Below are 12959 nucleotides of genomic sequence, written 5' to 3' on the forward strand. Positions count from 1 at the left end.
CACTCACACAGAGACCCATAGACTCACACAGCAGAGACCCATAGACTCACACAGCACAGACCCAGAGACTCGCACAGCAGAGACCCATAGACTCGCAAAGCAGAGACCCATAGACTCACACAGCACAGACCCATAGACTCACACAGCAGAGACCCATAGACTCACACGCAGAGACCCATAGACTCACACGGAGAGACCCATAGGCCCACACAGAGACCCATAGACCCACACAGAGACCCATAGACTCACACAGAGACCCATAGACTCACACAACAGAGACCCATAGACCCACACAGAGACCCATAGACCCACACAGAGACCCATAGACCCACACAGAGACCCATAGACTCACACGGAGAGACCCATAGACCCACACAGAGACCCATAGACCCACACAGAGACCCATAGACCCACACAGAGACCCATAGACCCACACAGAGACCCATAGACTCACACAGAGACCCATAGACTCACACGGAGAGGCCCATAGACCCACACAGAGACCAATATTGTTTGTTGTCCTTCCCACGCACCTCCGATTAGCACGGTTGGCTACGCGCGATGCAAAAGAAGTTGAACATCCATACATACGTGCGTCACGCTAACAACACGGTCTTGTCCTCCGTGTGCCTGTCCTCCCTCTTGTGCGCGCCAGGTGTTCTTTGCGTCGGTGCGTTCAGGAGGTACCAGCCAGGTGTACTTCATGACACTCAACCGGACGTCCATCATGAACTGGTGAAATCGTCTGCCGGTGACGGTGGCGGCGACATCGTTGGCGGTGCTGGTGGCGGTGCTGGTGGCGGTGCTGGAGGTGGGGGTGGGGGGGGGGGGGCAGCTGCGGTGGAAGCTGCCCAGCAGGGAGTGGCTGCCCCTACGGCAAGAACTTCCCCTCTACGAACGGAAATGCAAAATGCAAAAAAAAAAAGCAATTGCAGATTCAACATCCCCGACGCCGCGATGAAATAGGAATCGCCCTACGGATGGAGTGTGCGTGCGTGCGTGTTTTATACAAAACAAAAAAGCTAACGCGAATTTCTAATAATGCAAATGAGACAGACTTCTTTTTTTCTTTATCCTTTTTTGTCGTTGAATCAAAAGGTAGAGAGAGGAGGGGAGACAGTGTTACGTGCGCTGGGGTGTGCGGGTGGAGGAGGGGTTAAACGCGAAACTGTTATCAAGCCGCAAACTGCGACCGTTCGCGACGAGGGCCAGCGAGAGAGAGGCCGGCAAGACGCGGGCGGCGTGGAACTCCCCCGCTACGCAAACCGCACGCAATCCCCACACAATCCCCACGCAATCCCCACGCAATCCCCACGCAATCCCCACGCAATCCGCACGCAATCCCCGCCGCGTGACGGGGGCAGGGGCTCGCGTCTGGGCGAGAGAGAGCGCGCGTTTCACTTCGGTTTCGGTTGAGCGGCAGTAGCGACGGGCCGTCCCGTGGCCCTGTAGTCGAGCGTCCGGGAGGCCCTCGCCCCCGCCCCCCCCCCCCCCGCCCCCCGTTGACACCCGCGCGGAGGAGCCGAACGTCGCCGTGTGTTTTGTTTTTTTGTTTTGCCTCGTGTCGTACCGCCACGCGTTCTTCAGCAGCGACGTCCGGCGTTTGAACGAAACTTACGACTTTTTTACTTTAGACATATTAAAATAAAACAGTTTTTATTATTTTACCAGGTGAGGCCCACTGAGCCGTTAGCTTTGTTTTTTCAGAAGCGACCTGGCCGCAAATGATGGCTCAACCAAGTGGCTTATCGCGTGGAAATGCAGAGCAGCCAAATACGACGCACGTCGATTCTCAATGCGGAGGGGAAAAAAACCAGAGGACCCGGAGAAAAGATCCACGCGACCACGGGGAGAACAAATATAGACGCGTCGGGGTCAGGATAGAAGCCCCGCGGTCTGCTGTGTATACCAGGCGCGCGAGGTCGTTAACATCTTGTCACCGTGGCATCCCCCGTGAAGATTCTCCGAGCGCGTGGAGCGAAACGTCGGACGTCGTGCGTTGCCGAATGACGAAACGCAACCCGACACCGCATCATCGGAGAGCTGCAGGGAGACGGAAGTTGGACAGATACTTGGGCACGTGTTGAGAAGGGAAACGGGGCACGTGTTGTTTACTGCTGCGGGCGTGGTGGGGGGGGTCTGTTACCTCGTGCCTGCCCGTTGCGAACCGTCACACGGGCAGCCTCGTAAGGGGCAGCCCCCCGGCGTGGGTCGGCGGCGGTGTCCCGCGTAGCCGAAGTTGGCCGGGAGCTGCGCGGGTCGCAGAAGGAGGGGTGGTGGGGGAGTGAGCGTGGAGACGCGGGAAGTGGGAAATGTAAACGGGGAACACGATCGGAGAGCTCGCTATCACGGTTCGGCTTTAAATATGATCACGTTTTTCTTATGTTACCCTTTAATTACCAAAAATGTAACCCCACCACACCGCACACGGAACGGCCACTTAACGTTCACTTGTTTTTCTTACTAGTGCAGGATTTTCTTGGTGTTTGGCAAGTGGTGCCCGGGGGGGGGTATAAGGGGATTGACTCTGAAAACCTGTGGCCAACAGCCGACGCACAGGGAAGCCACGGGGTACCCACGTGCACACAGCTGTCGCCGCGATCACACTCCTCTGTGGTAACGGGGGGGGGGGGGGGGCGTGGCATCCTGGTACGACCACAATAACAACAACGACAAAAACTCCACGTTCGTGGACGACACGGCCCTGAAAGCAACAATCAACGTTTAGCGTCTTCGCTTGGTTGCGTCTCTCCGACGTAAAGAAAGGGCCGCTTGCCCGAAACGTCGCCTATCGATTTCTTTCGGGGCCCTCGGTGGTTATTGATGAACGGTTTGAGTTCGTTGTTTTGCGCTTCTGCAACCGCTACCGACGCAGCATCGCGGCAAGCGGTTTAGTCTGATTCGACTGCGGCCCGGCTCGTGTGGAGCAACGTACGTCGTGGCCTCGGCGGCGGGAAGGGGGGGGGGCCCTGCTCCTACGTGCGGCATCTGGCTGGGACTCGCTCAGCGGTCAGTGGGGCCGAGTGTGGACTCAGAGGCGCGAGTGGTCAGGGTGCAGCGTCTTCCACCTCTGGACTTGAGGCCTGGCCGTTGTTTATCCACATTTAAAGATTTAACTCGAGGTTGTAAAATAACGAGAACATCCCACCGCAACGGAAGGACTAGCGCAGGCCCGAAAAGGAATAAGATTTAACCAAAAGCTCTCTCGGCATTATCCAGACCACCAACTCGGTAGAACTGAACGTGCAGCCATCGCGTCGAGCGTTTGTAACCCCGACGTGAAGACCGTTCAATCTGTCACAAGAGGGACACCGTGTCAGCTGAAGCAAAAATCAAAAGCGCATCGGGGTGGTACTTCCCGTGAGAAATTCCACATTCCTATGGAGGGAGCCACGTACGTCAGACCTACGTGACAAAAGCGGGATGTTGGCTGTTTTAGCCATCTTTCATTTTGTAACGGGGTCCCGCGATAGTTTACTTTTCATCGTTCCACCTGGTCACTCGCGAAGAGATAAATGTTCGGGGCACGGCGGCAGCCAGTCGGATTGGGCCACGCGTCACGTGAATGTAGTCTTGCGTGTCTTGGGCCCTTCCGTTAAAGCGGCCGAAACAACAGGCGGGCGCGTACAGAAGGCCACAGCAGCGGAGAACGTTTCGTCGTCATCGTTGGTCGTGCCACAGCCCCCCTCTCTCACCCCCCCCCCCCCCGATTGTAAAGCTCTTCTCTCTGTGCCTAATGTAAATAGCTTAGCTGGGGGGAGGTGAAGGGGGGGGGGTGAGGAATTCATTGCGGCTCAGACGCAGCTCAGGTCCGCCGTTTCAAATTGGTACGTTCGTTCGTGCAACGCACGCATGTTGTGTGCGTTGTCGTACACAATCGCGTAGTGAAATGACGGAGGAAGAAAATAAATTGACTGAAATTTTAAATATCGCGTTAAAAGAAAAAGACGTGGAATAAGTCCACTCCGTCACTACATCGAAAGCAACGGCAAGAATGCAAGGCGTTATATTATTTTGTATTGCATACACACTATTTTGAAAACTCGCCTAAGCGGGCGGCGGGGGGGCGGGGGGAGTTTTTTAAACGTCCATTAAAGTTTAAGGTTAGCGAAACATTCGTCATTTCTTTCTTGATCACGACAAGAACAACAACAACAACAACGCGTTTTGTTTAAAGCGTGCAGACTAGGCGGAGACGCGTCGGGGTCTTCTAAACAATCTGAAAAGTCGCGTCGTTTGTTTAATCGCTAATAACCGCGCCGCCCACAGTGGCGGTGTGACGTTGAGCATCGCTGGACTTGCGGTCCAGAAGTCGCCGGTTCGACCCTTACCTCCCTTGCGCAGCGCTTTGAACGGCGATGTTAAAACTGGGGGTCCACCACGTCGCGTGCCGGACGGGGTAAAACGTGGCTAACTCCCACCTCTTACTAAAAAACAAAACTGTCTGCCCAGCGTGGGAAGTGGCGGGGTCAAATGCTCTGCGTGGCAGTTGAAACAGTGGTGCAAGTTTACTTAGATCCTCACCACTACCAACCACCAACCACACATCTCTTCCACCCAGCGGCAGTAGAAATGGGTACGGCGCGGATAGCTAGTCGATCGGCAGGTCGCGTGCGGCGGGGTCAAGTGTGGGCCTCCGTCAGCGGTGGTGCGAGCAGACGATCAACAGCGCTGCACCTTTGTCTGTTTATGATGATGCCCAGGGGGAGCCACCGCAAGGCGCTTTTTATCGCCACCGATGTCCGTACCGAATGTCTCGTTGGGGTTTTTTGCTGCCGTAGACTTTGTTTTACTGCGGGTTTTTTTTTAATGACTTCCTGACTGACACAGGACCGCGCACGTACGCAGAATCGCGATTATCCACTGCCCCCCCCCACCCCACTCGCAAGGGACACGTTTTCTCAGAGCCTAACGCAGCACAAGTTTGTTCTTATTATTGGTGTCAGATCTTTAAATATCCAAACACAGGAGTTACTATGAAAAAACACATCCGTTAGGTGCTGCGTTGCTGCGGCGTTGTCCTCCACACTCGCTTTCATCTTGTCGTTGCCGTCGTCACCTGGTGCTTGCTGGCAACATCATCTGGCCAAGTTGGGCGCAAATTAGCGGGTTTTAAATTTAGACATTTAGTGCTGGTGTGGTTTTTTTTCTTACCCCCCCTCTTCCCCCCCTCCTTGACGTTTGTTTAAGTCGACGCGCACGATTCGTCATCACGTCTTGAGACTCTTTTTTTTTCCAGTATATATTTTTCTCTAAATTGTCGTTTTTTTGAGAAAGGCCTGAACAATTCGACGACCGCACAATTCAACGACTGGTCCACCACAGAATCGTTCAGTTCATCTTGAAAGTGGTTCACATTGTTGTACGTGTTCGATTATTTTTTCTGGAGTTATTTAACGATTTTTTTGTTTCGTCACTGGCACGGTTTCTTTTAATACGTTTATATTAAATCCTAATTCTTTTGAAAAAAAATCATCTGCACGTGCCTCGAAAAGTTGACTTAAGGATTAAATGTTTCTGTAATTCTGAAAATACGACATTTTTCTTTAAGATTCAACAAAAATAAAGCTAATCAGGATGAGATGCTGGCTCTGTAGCCGTCATGTAGCGGGGAGATGTAATGTATACGGACGCTTTGTTTTCGCCATGAGGGTGCTCTCCAATGTCCAAACAGCATTATAATGTCGTTAACGCAAAAAAAACGCTCACGATGTTATATTTCGTCGTCGAAGCGTTCGGTGCTTCTGGTAAACGTCGACCGTGAGCGGACGGACATCCGTCATCAAGCGTGACCTTGACTGCCACTGGTACTCAACGCCCAGAGCACACCGACTATGAATCGGCAACTATTCAGACTGAAGACGCTGCCAAGCGATTCCTTGCATGTTGAACTTCTTTCGCACCGTACGTAGCCAACCACTGGGGGAGACCAAACATGGGATACAATTATTGGCTAAATGAGTTTTAAAAGATTTCCTAGGTTGATCGACTAACTTGGTTGGCTGACTTGATAATATTGACGGGGGGGCGGTTGTGAGGGCGGAAGAAATGGCATTACCGCTCGCACAACATTTAAAAACCGCGGTGGGCCAAAATACTCGATCCACTTGAGTCAACGAGACTTGAAGTGGGGGGGGGGGGGGTGGGAGGTGTGCCTGTACACAAAACCTCCCAAGACGGCAAGACCCGGCACGAGTATTTCGCGCACGTCGTCGTAAACTAAACACGGACTAACAATGAACGCTTTCGAGTGCGCCAGAAGTTTCACGCCCGGCGGTGCGTTAGCCCCGAGGTCGCGACGTCGCCCCCGGCCTGCTCTCGTCGTGTCCAGGGGCGAGCTCGGATGGAGCCGAGGCTGTGGCCATGGTCTTCCACCCCCCCCCCCACCTCCTTGCCGGCACCTCCGATTAGCGCGGTTCGCAACCTACGGCGCTGCGAACCAAGTTGAAGATGCGTGCGTAACGTCGCCCCACCGCCCGCTGCTGCTGCGGTTTTCGCGCCGCGCTTTTTAAACGCCAGGCCCTCCTCCTACCTTACTACCTACCCACTACGCCTTGTGCAAGGATGAGCATCTCCCCCCCCCCCCCACAATGAAAAGCAAAGCAAGACGATGCGTCTGTGTAATTTAAGTAAAGCAATACCGCATTGGCGACGTTGATGGGAAACACTTTTACACCCTTAGGCGTAAGCAATATTTCAACACTTTTTGGATACCGTACTGCTCATGCTTTCCTGGATTTTGTTCCGTGATTTTTTTTTTCTCCCCACCAACCACCACGTTCACTGTCCGTTGAGTGCCCTCTGCAATTGAGAGTCCGTCTTCATGAACGGGCTCGCGTTTGCGCTCTGGTGCGATGACGCACGACGCTGCGCCCGTTACATCCGTGGCTCAAGTTAGCGTTCGCTGATTTCTAGCGTAGCGTCTTGGATAAATCTTACTGGACGTAGTCGTCACTTTTAATTCTTCTTCAACGGGTGCAGTGATGTTGCCACATACGTCTTGTGTGTTTAATACTCTCACATCGATCCCATTTAGAACTTTTCTCACTTTTTTTTGCGCTAACTTATTTGTATTAATGTTATCACGTGATTCTTTTTAAGGTTTAAATTGTTTACAAAGTGTTTGCTTTGTGGTTTTTTTTTTGTTCCTTGTATTACCGGTATAATATTTATGTTTTTTTTTTACTCTTACACTGAAGCACATACGTTACATAGGCATTAGACATTTTTGTTGCTAAATAGTGTGCGAGCCGATGAGTGATTTCTTTTCCTTTGTTTTTAATACACGGCAAATGTTAAGGTAACCTTGAAAAAAATGTGTTTTGACGAACTGTTTTTAAACATGGGCCGCAATGAAATCAGCATTCAGGTGGAGCATCGACATTACTGTTAATAAACAAAAAAATAAACTTACGTCTAATGATTAAATTATTAAATACACTTTTGCATGTCACCCTCTCTCCCCTGCTTGGCAGTTCAGAAACATTGGGGGCATGTTTCAGAAATCCACCACCGTCAACCTCACTCCAGCCAGCAGTAGAAATGTGTAGAGCACAAAGCGTTGATCAAGCGTGGGCTCCGTCTCCTCGACGACGGTCCGCCAGTGGTGGAGCGGGCAGGCAATTGCAGGGCTGCGGCTTTATCCCAAAAAATGTTTTCATGTATTAATGTCTTCACACCTTGCATCCGTCAAACGTCGGCAGTCCGCGCGCCTGGCAGCCACTGCCCTTTTTTGTTGTTGTTGCCGCATGGAAACAGAGGGCCTGACGATACACTTTCTGTTGCCACCGTAGCGGTCTCCGAAAGCAGGCGGACGCAGTTGCAGTCTCGCATGTCCCACTCGCTGGGAGAGGGGGGAGCGACTGAGGTGCTGGGGGCAGATACGCACATAGGTCAGATACGCGATCATCTATAGCAGCGGTTCTTAACCCTGGGGTGCACGCATCCCTTGGGCGTGCGAGATACCCTTTCTGAGAACCAAAGTGGTGGTGGTGGTGCAGGCCGCAGTAAAAGGTTAAGAACCACTGATCTAGAAAATCTCCGTTAGTACACCACCGCGCACAGATAAGTCACCGGACGAACAAAAAATTAAGCGCGAGACGGTCGCATTTTTTTTTATATTTTGCGTGAACATCTGCAGAAAAAAAATGACCCTTTTACGCGGTGCGCAGTGACCAAGCTGAACATGGGGGGCGGGTTAGTCGTTTGGGGCTGATATGTCGCGACGGTCGGCTACGCCGTCGGTGCACTGCGATTTGAAGGCGTAAATCGCCCAGACGGATTGGGGCCCTAACGCCGATTATCGGCCGCTTAGCGGCGTTGGGCCCCAAATCCGCCAAAATGGGGTCGTTATTTTTTTTTTTGCGCCAATTTAATTTTTCCACGCCTGATTTTGGGAAACCAGCAAAACCTGTCTCAGATGGCTGCATGTGCTCACGCCGTGTATTTATACTGTGCCGAATTATGTCACGTCGCTTGCTTGCGGGAGGAGCGTATAACATTTATCCAGTTGGGGCAATACTGCTGTGTTTGGCTGTATACAAAAATTAAAAGGATAAAGCGATTCTTACTCAAGTGAGCAATTATAGTGGTGCCCCATATCCTGTTTACATCGCCCGAGCCCATGGTGGAAATTCCACGTTGCTGTGGTGGGGCCGTGTCTCTCCACAGGACAAACAATATTGACGTCCCCGCAAAGTGGCACAGTACTCACTTTATCGACCCTGGAGTAGCAGCCTCCCTCCCCCACCACCAATAAAGTTTGTGAGCTCGCAGCCTTGAAATAAGGATCCGCTCACTCTACCGCTTGAGCCCCCCCCCCCCCCCCGTGAAACACGCGGTTGTTGGACCATACTTCACCACGCTGGTCAATGCAGGTTGGTAAAAGTTGCAAGAGGGCGGCAGGGCCGGTCCAGATGTCGCAACTCTCCACTGTTGTTAGCCCCGGCAGGGAATCAAACTCGGGCCACCAGATAGCGCGGCGGTGGGCGAACAGCTCATCCGCCTTCACTCCACTTTTATTGCTTGTGCTGGAGTTTTTTTTTTTAGTAAACTTAAGCCGCTATCGTTTGGTGTGTGTGTTTTTTTATGTTGTCAGCTTGAACATTGCAAGAGGAGCTTTCCACAAACTTGCCAGCTACTTCCAAGCGTTGGCAGCTGGATGTGAAAAGTGGACGTTGATTATTGCGCCGTTGAGCCATGCGCGTGGCGGTGGCGGCGGCTTTTCTCTCGCTTGCAAATCTCGAATATAAATCTAGAGTCGGGAAGAGACGCAAGCTTTTATCTGGGGTGCTGACGCTCGCGTGACGGATACCGCTGCGAGAACACATTAAGATTTTGCTTTCCACGTGAATTGACGTAGTCTCCAGATCATAAAGACGCATCCTCTCCCAACTTTTGCTTAAAAAAAAAACCGTACCACCATCAACAACAACAAAAATAGTGCGTCGTCTTATAATCGGGAGAATTATGGTGACTGTGGATTTTTTTTCTCCCTCGGTTTTCTTTGTGAGCCAATAAATCTTGATATTTTTTTTTGTTACAGCTTCCAAGTTCTGGTCAGCTTTGTAGAATTTCAGAAAAGTTACCCTTGGATGTTCAACTAACGGTTTAATCGGTTTGATAAAATCAAAAACACATGGTCGTGCAGTGCGTGCTAACCAAAACATGTAAACGTGGTTAAGGCCTAACAATTTATCTGGTGTGCTGTCAAACAAGTCATGGCCAACTTTTTAATTATTATTATTCGTACTGCCTCTAACTTGGGACTTAAAAATAATAAGTTTAAATGCAAATGAACGGGAGTGGTGATTTGGATGTTTAGGCTTTAAGTGTTTTTATGCTGCAGAATAAAGGTGTATCATCTGTTACAGCGATAAAAAAATCAACTAGACACTCGCTCCATATCTTGTATATAAACTTCAAAGAAAAAAGATCTGTAAAGCAAAAAAAAAATCCACATTTCTACGTAGGTGAGTGTTTTCAGTTTTTCTGACTTATTTTGCTTTTGCAGGAATTAAAAAAGTCATTCTTTGGATCATTCTCTCTTCACAGCCATTTGTAACTATAGACCCATCCCCTTGCTGTAATAGTTTATTCTGAGTAACTTTAAAGAAGAAGAAAATAAATTACTCGCCATATTTTGTGCTCTTTGCGAAAGCTGAAATGCTACAAATGGAAATAAAGTTTTTTTGTGAATATAAATTGTGAAATGTCTCTTCTTTGTTTGTACAAGCTACACGCGGGGACAATTTGCCCTCATTTGCGATTGGTTCCAAGTAAAACCAATGTTTGGCCATATCATGGGACCTTTTTTTGCCAGTAGCAAAGTATGAAAAATAATAAGAATAGGAAATAATAAAATAATAAAAATAAAACATTATTAAATACAATTCTCACTATTATTATTTCCCTTCTACATGACTTTACCGAAAGAACCAAGAAGATGAATCCCTGCAGTCACGAAAGATTTAAATCGAAATAAGAATAGGGTTTACACCTTTCTAGCAAAGAAAGGATAAAACATATTCTTTGGGTCTTTCGGTAAAGTCACGTAGATTGGTTCAAAGAAAAAAACAAAACTACGACGTTTCGATCGCAACACAAGCAGACTGTTTAAAAGGTTTAATCACTGTCCCCCTTTTTTTTTCCTTCCCGATGACGACCGCTTGTGTTGCGATCGAAACGTCATTTTTTGTTGTTATTTTCTTTTAACCTATCTACGTGATTTTACCGAAAAGACCCAAAGAATATAAATTCCTGCAGTCACGAAAGCTTTAAGTCAAAGGGTAAAACATCATTTTGCTTTTTCAGCAAGGGTAAAAGCTATTCTTATTTTTCATACTTTGAAACTGGCAAAAAAAGGTAACCCATGATACGGCTGTTCACACCCGAGCTATCAATGCTCTGTACATTGTCCTGGTCCTGTTCGCCTTTTGGTGTTCTCTGGTCTGCCACTGGTGAGGCTAGGCCCTAGAGAAGGCTGTCTATGGTGTAGGCCAATCAGTTTCGAAGGCGATGCATGTTTTAGAACACGTGTGTTTGCATGTTCACCACAAGTACCGTATGTGGTCAATGCAGTTACTTGAATACTTGCAAAAGGTTTCTATTTGGGGTTTGAACATCTCAACATTTTGAAACCTCCTTTTGGCGTCATCTGGTCCAACACCATGTGAGACTAGGCTCTAAGGAAAGCTGTCTCGGGTGTGGACCAATCAAGTTCAAGGACAGTGCATACATTATCAGGTGTTTTTTGTTTGCATTCCGACCGCAGGTATTGTGGTCAATGCAAACATGACTCCTTGTAAAAAAGGTGTCAGTTTTGTTGCCAGATAAAATGGTAAAAAAACAATTATCATATTTTGCTACTGGCAAAGGAGGTTCCAATGGTGTAAATGCTTACCCCGAGCTCTCATACTCTGATGGTGCATTGTCTTTGAGTCGTGCGCCTTTTGGCGTCATCTGGTCCAACACCATGTGAGACTAGGCTCTAAGAAAAGCTGTCTCGGGTGTGGACCAATCAAGTTCAAGGACAGTGCATACATTATCAGAGTTGTGTTTTTTGTTTGCATTCCGACCGCAGGTATTGTGGTCAATGCAAACATGACTCCTTGTAAAAAAAGGTGTCAGTTTTGTTGCCAGATAAAAGGATAAAAAAACAATTATCTCAAGACTTCTTGTTTTATTTCTATCATTTTTTCAACCAATGTTTGCCCATTGTCGTGAATATAGCGCCCTCTGGTGGCTGCAAAGTTTACGCGAATAGTTTTAAAAAAGTGTCCAGGGTGACCCAAAATTCAGGACAGGGTAGGGCGTATATTTTTGTAACGAATCTCATAGGGTTATTTAATCTATTTTCACAAATGTGCAAACGGACAACCATTAACGTTAACGCAAGCGTGAATTCTCTGTGGAAATGAGTTTCGGATTTAAAAGAAAGATTACAAGTAGAATCTTTGAACATTCGTCAACTATGGCTTCGTGTCTCAATGCAGCCAAATTCATTTCCATTTTTAAATGTCATCTGAAAAGGAAGACGAATCGTTGACGTTGACAACGATCACAGATGCAATATTAACGTAAATAAAACAATAATTACGTTTGGATTTAAAGCTTTCGTGACTGCAGGGGTTCATATTCTTGGTTCTGTCGGTAAAGTCACGTAGAAGGGAAATAATAAACATAAAACAATACAATTCTCACAAAGTTTCGATAGCAACACAAGCAATCATCATCAGGTGTGAAAACCACAGCAAGACAATCATCAGAGGTGTGGTTTTCACACCTGATGATGATTGCTTGTGTTGCAATTGAAACGTGAGAATTGTATTATTTTACTTTTATTATTTCCCTTCTACGTGACTTTACCGAAAGAACCCAGAATAATTAGAATGTTTTTATGTTCGTGTTAAAATATAACATAATAACCCTTTGTGTGTCCCGACTTTTGGGCCCTCCTGTATTATCGACGCAGACCGCGCACTAACATGATGCAGCCATCACACAACCGTGAAAATCAATTTCGCTCAATGAGAATCGAAGCAACCACCGTCTTACACTCTCGTCTCAGAAACTCTCACGGCGCGTTCCGTTCAAACACAAATGACACCGGGGCTCGAATGTCAACCCGGGTCTGCCTAGCTCAGCGACCCTCACCCCGGCACACCACGTCCAGTATACCGCTGGCTACGACTGCGCCGACTTCAGTGTCCGTGCCACTCGCTGCAGTCTGGCCCAGCCGAACGGAACACATTCGCTGAGAGGAAGAGTGAAACCACGAGGGAAACGACGCGGTTAACCAAAACCTCTCTCCGACTTGTTTCCTCAATACTTGAGATTGAGGAAGCAAATTGTTACATTGTTGAGGGTTTTGAGGCCGGGGGGGGGGGGGGGCTTTGTAAATTATTTCGCGGTGCCGGTTTTTAAATCCTTTATATTAAGTTCGCTTGCTTGCTTGCGTG

The 12959-nt window shown here is 48.6% G+C and overlaps 1 protein-coding gene across 4 annotated transcripts in view; it reads left to right on the forward strand.

Moving 5' to 3' along the window:
- Window positions 1–10191, forward strand: part of LOC133357257 (mitogen-activated protein kinase kinase kinase kinase 4-like) — a 143464-nt gene extending 133273 nt beyond the window's left edge. For all 4 annotated transcript variants that reach the window (XM_061575108.1, XM_061575110.1, XM_061575109.1 and 1 more), the window contains one exon: window positions 656–10191. In XM_061575108.1, the coding sequence (XP_061431092.1) occupies window positions 656–739 (84 nt within the window). In that variant the 3' untranslated portion in view covers window positions 740–10191. The remainder of the gene's footprint in view (window positions 1–655) is intronic.
- Window positions 10192–12959: the final 2768 nt, after the last annotated feature.

The sequence above is a fragment of the Lethenteron reissneri genome, chromosome 57 (genome assembly GCF_015708825.2).
Source record: "Lethenteron reissneri isolate LAM-NWPU_2019-01 chromosome 57, ASM1570882v1, whole genome shotgun sequence".
NCBI lineage: Eukaryota > Metazoa > Chordata > Hyperoartia > Petromyzontiformes > Petromyzontidae > Lethenteron > Lethenteron reissneri.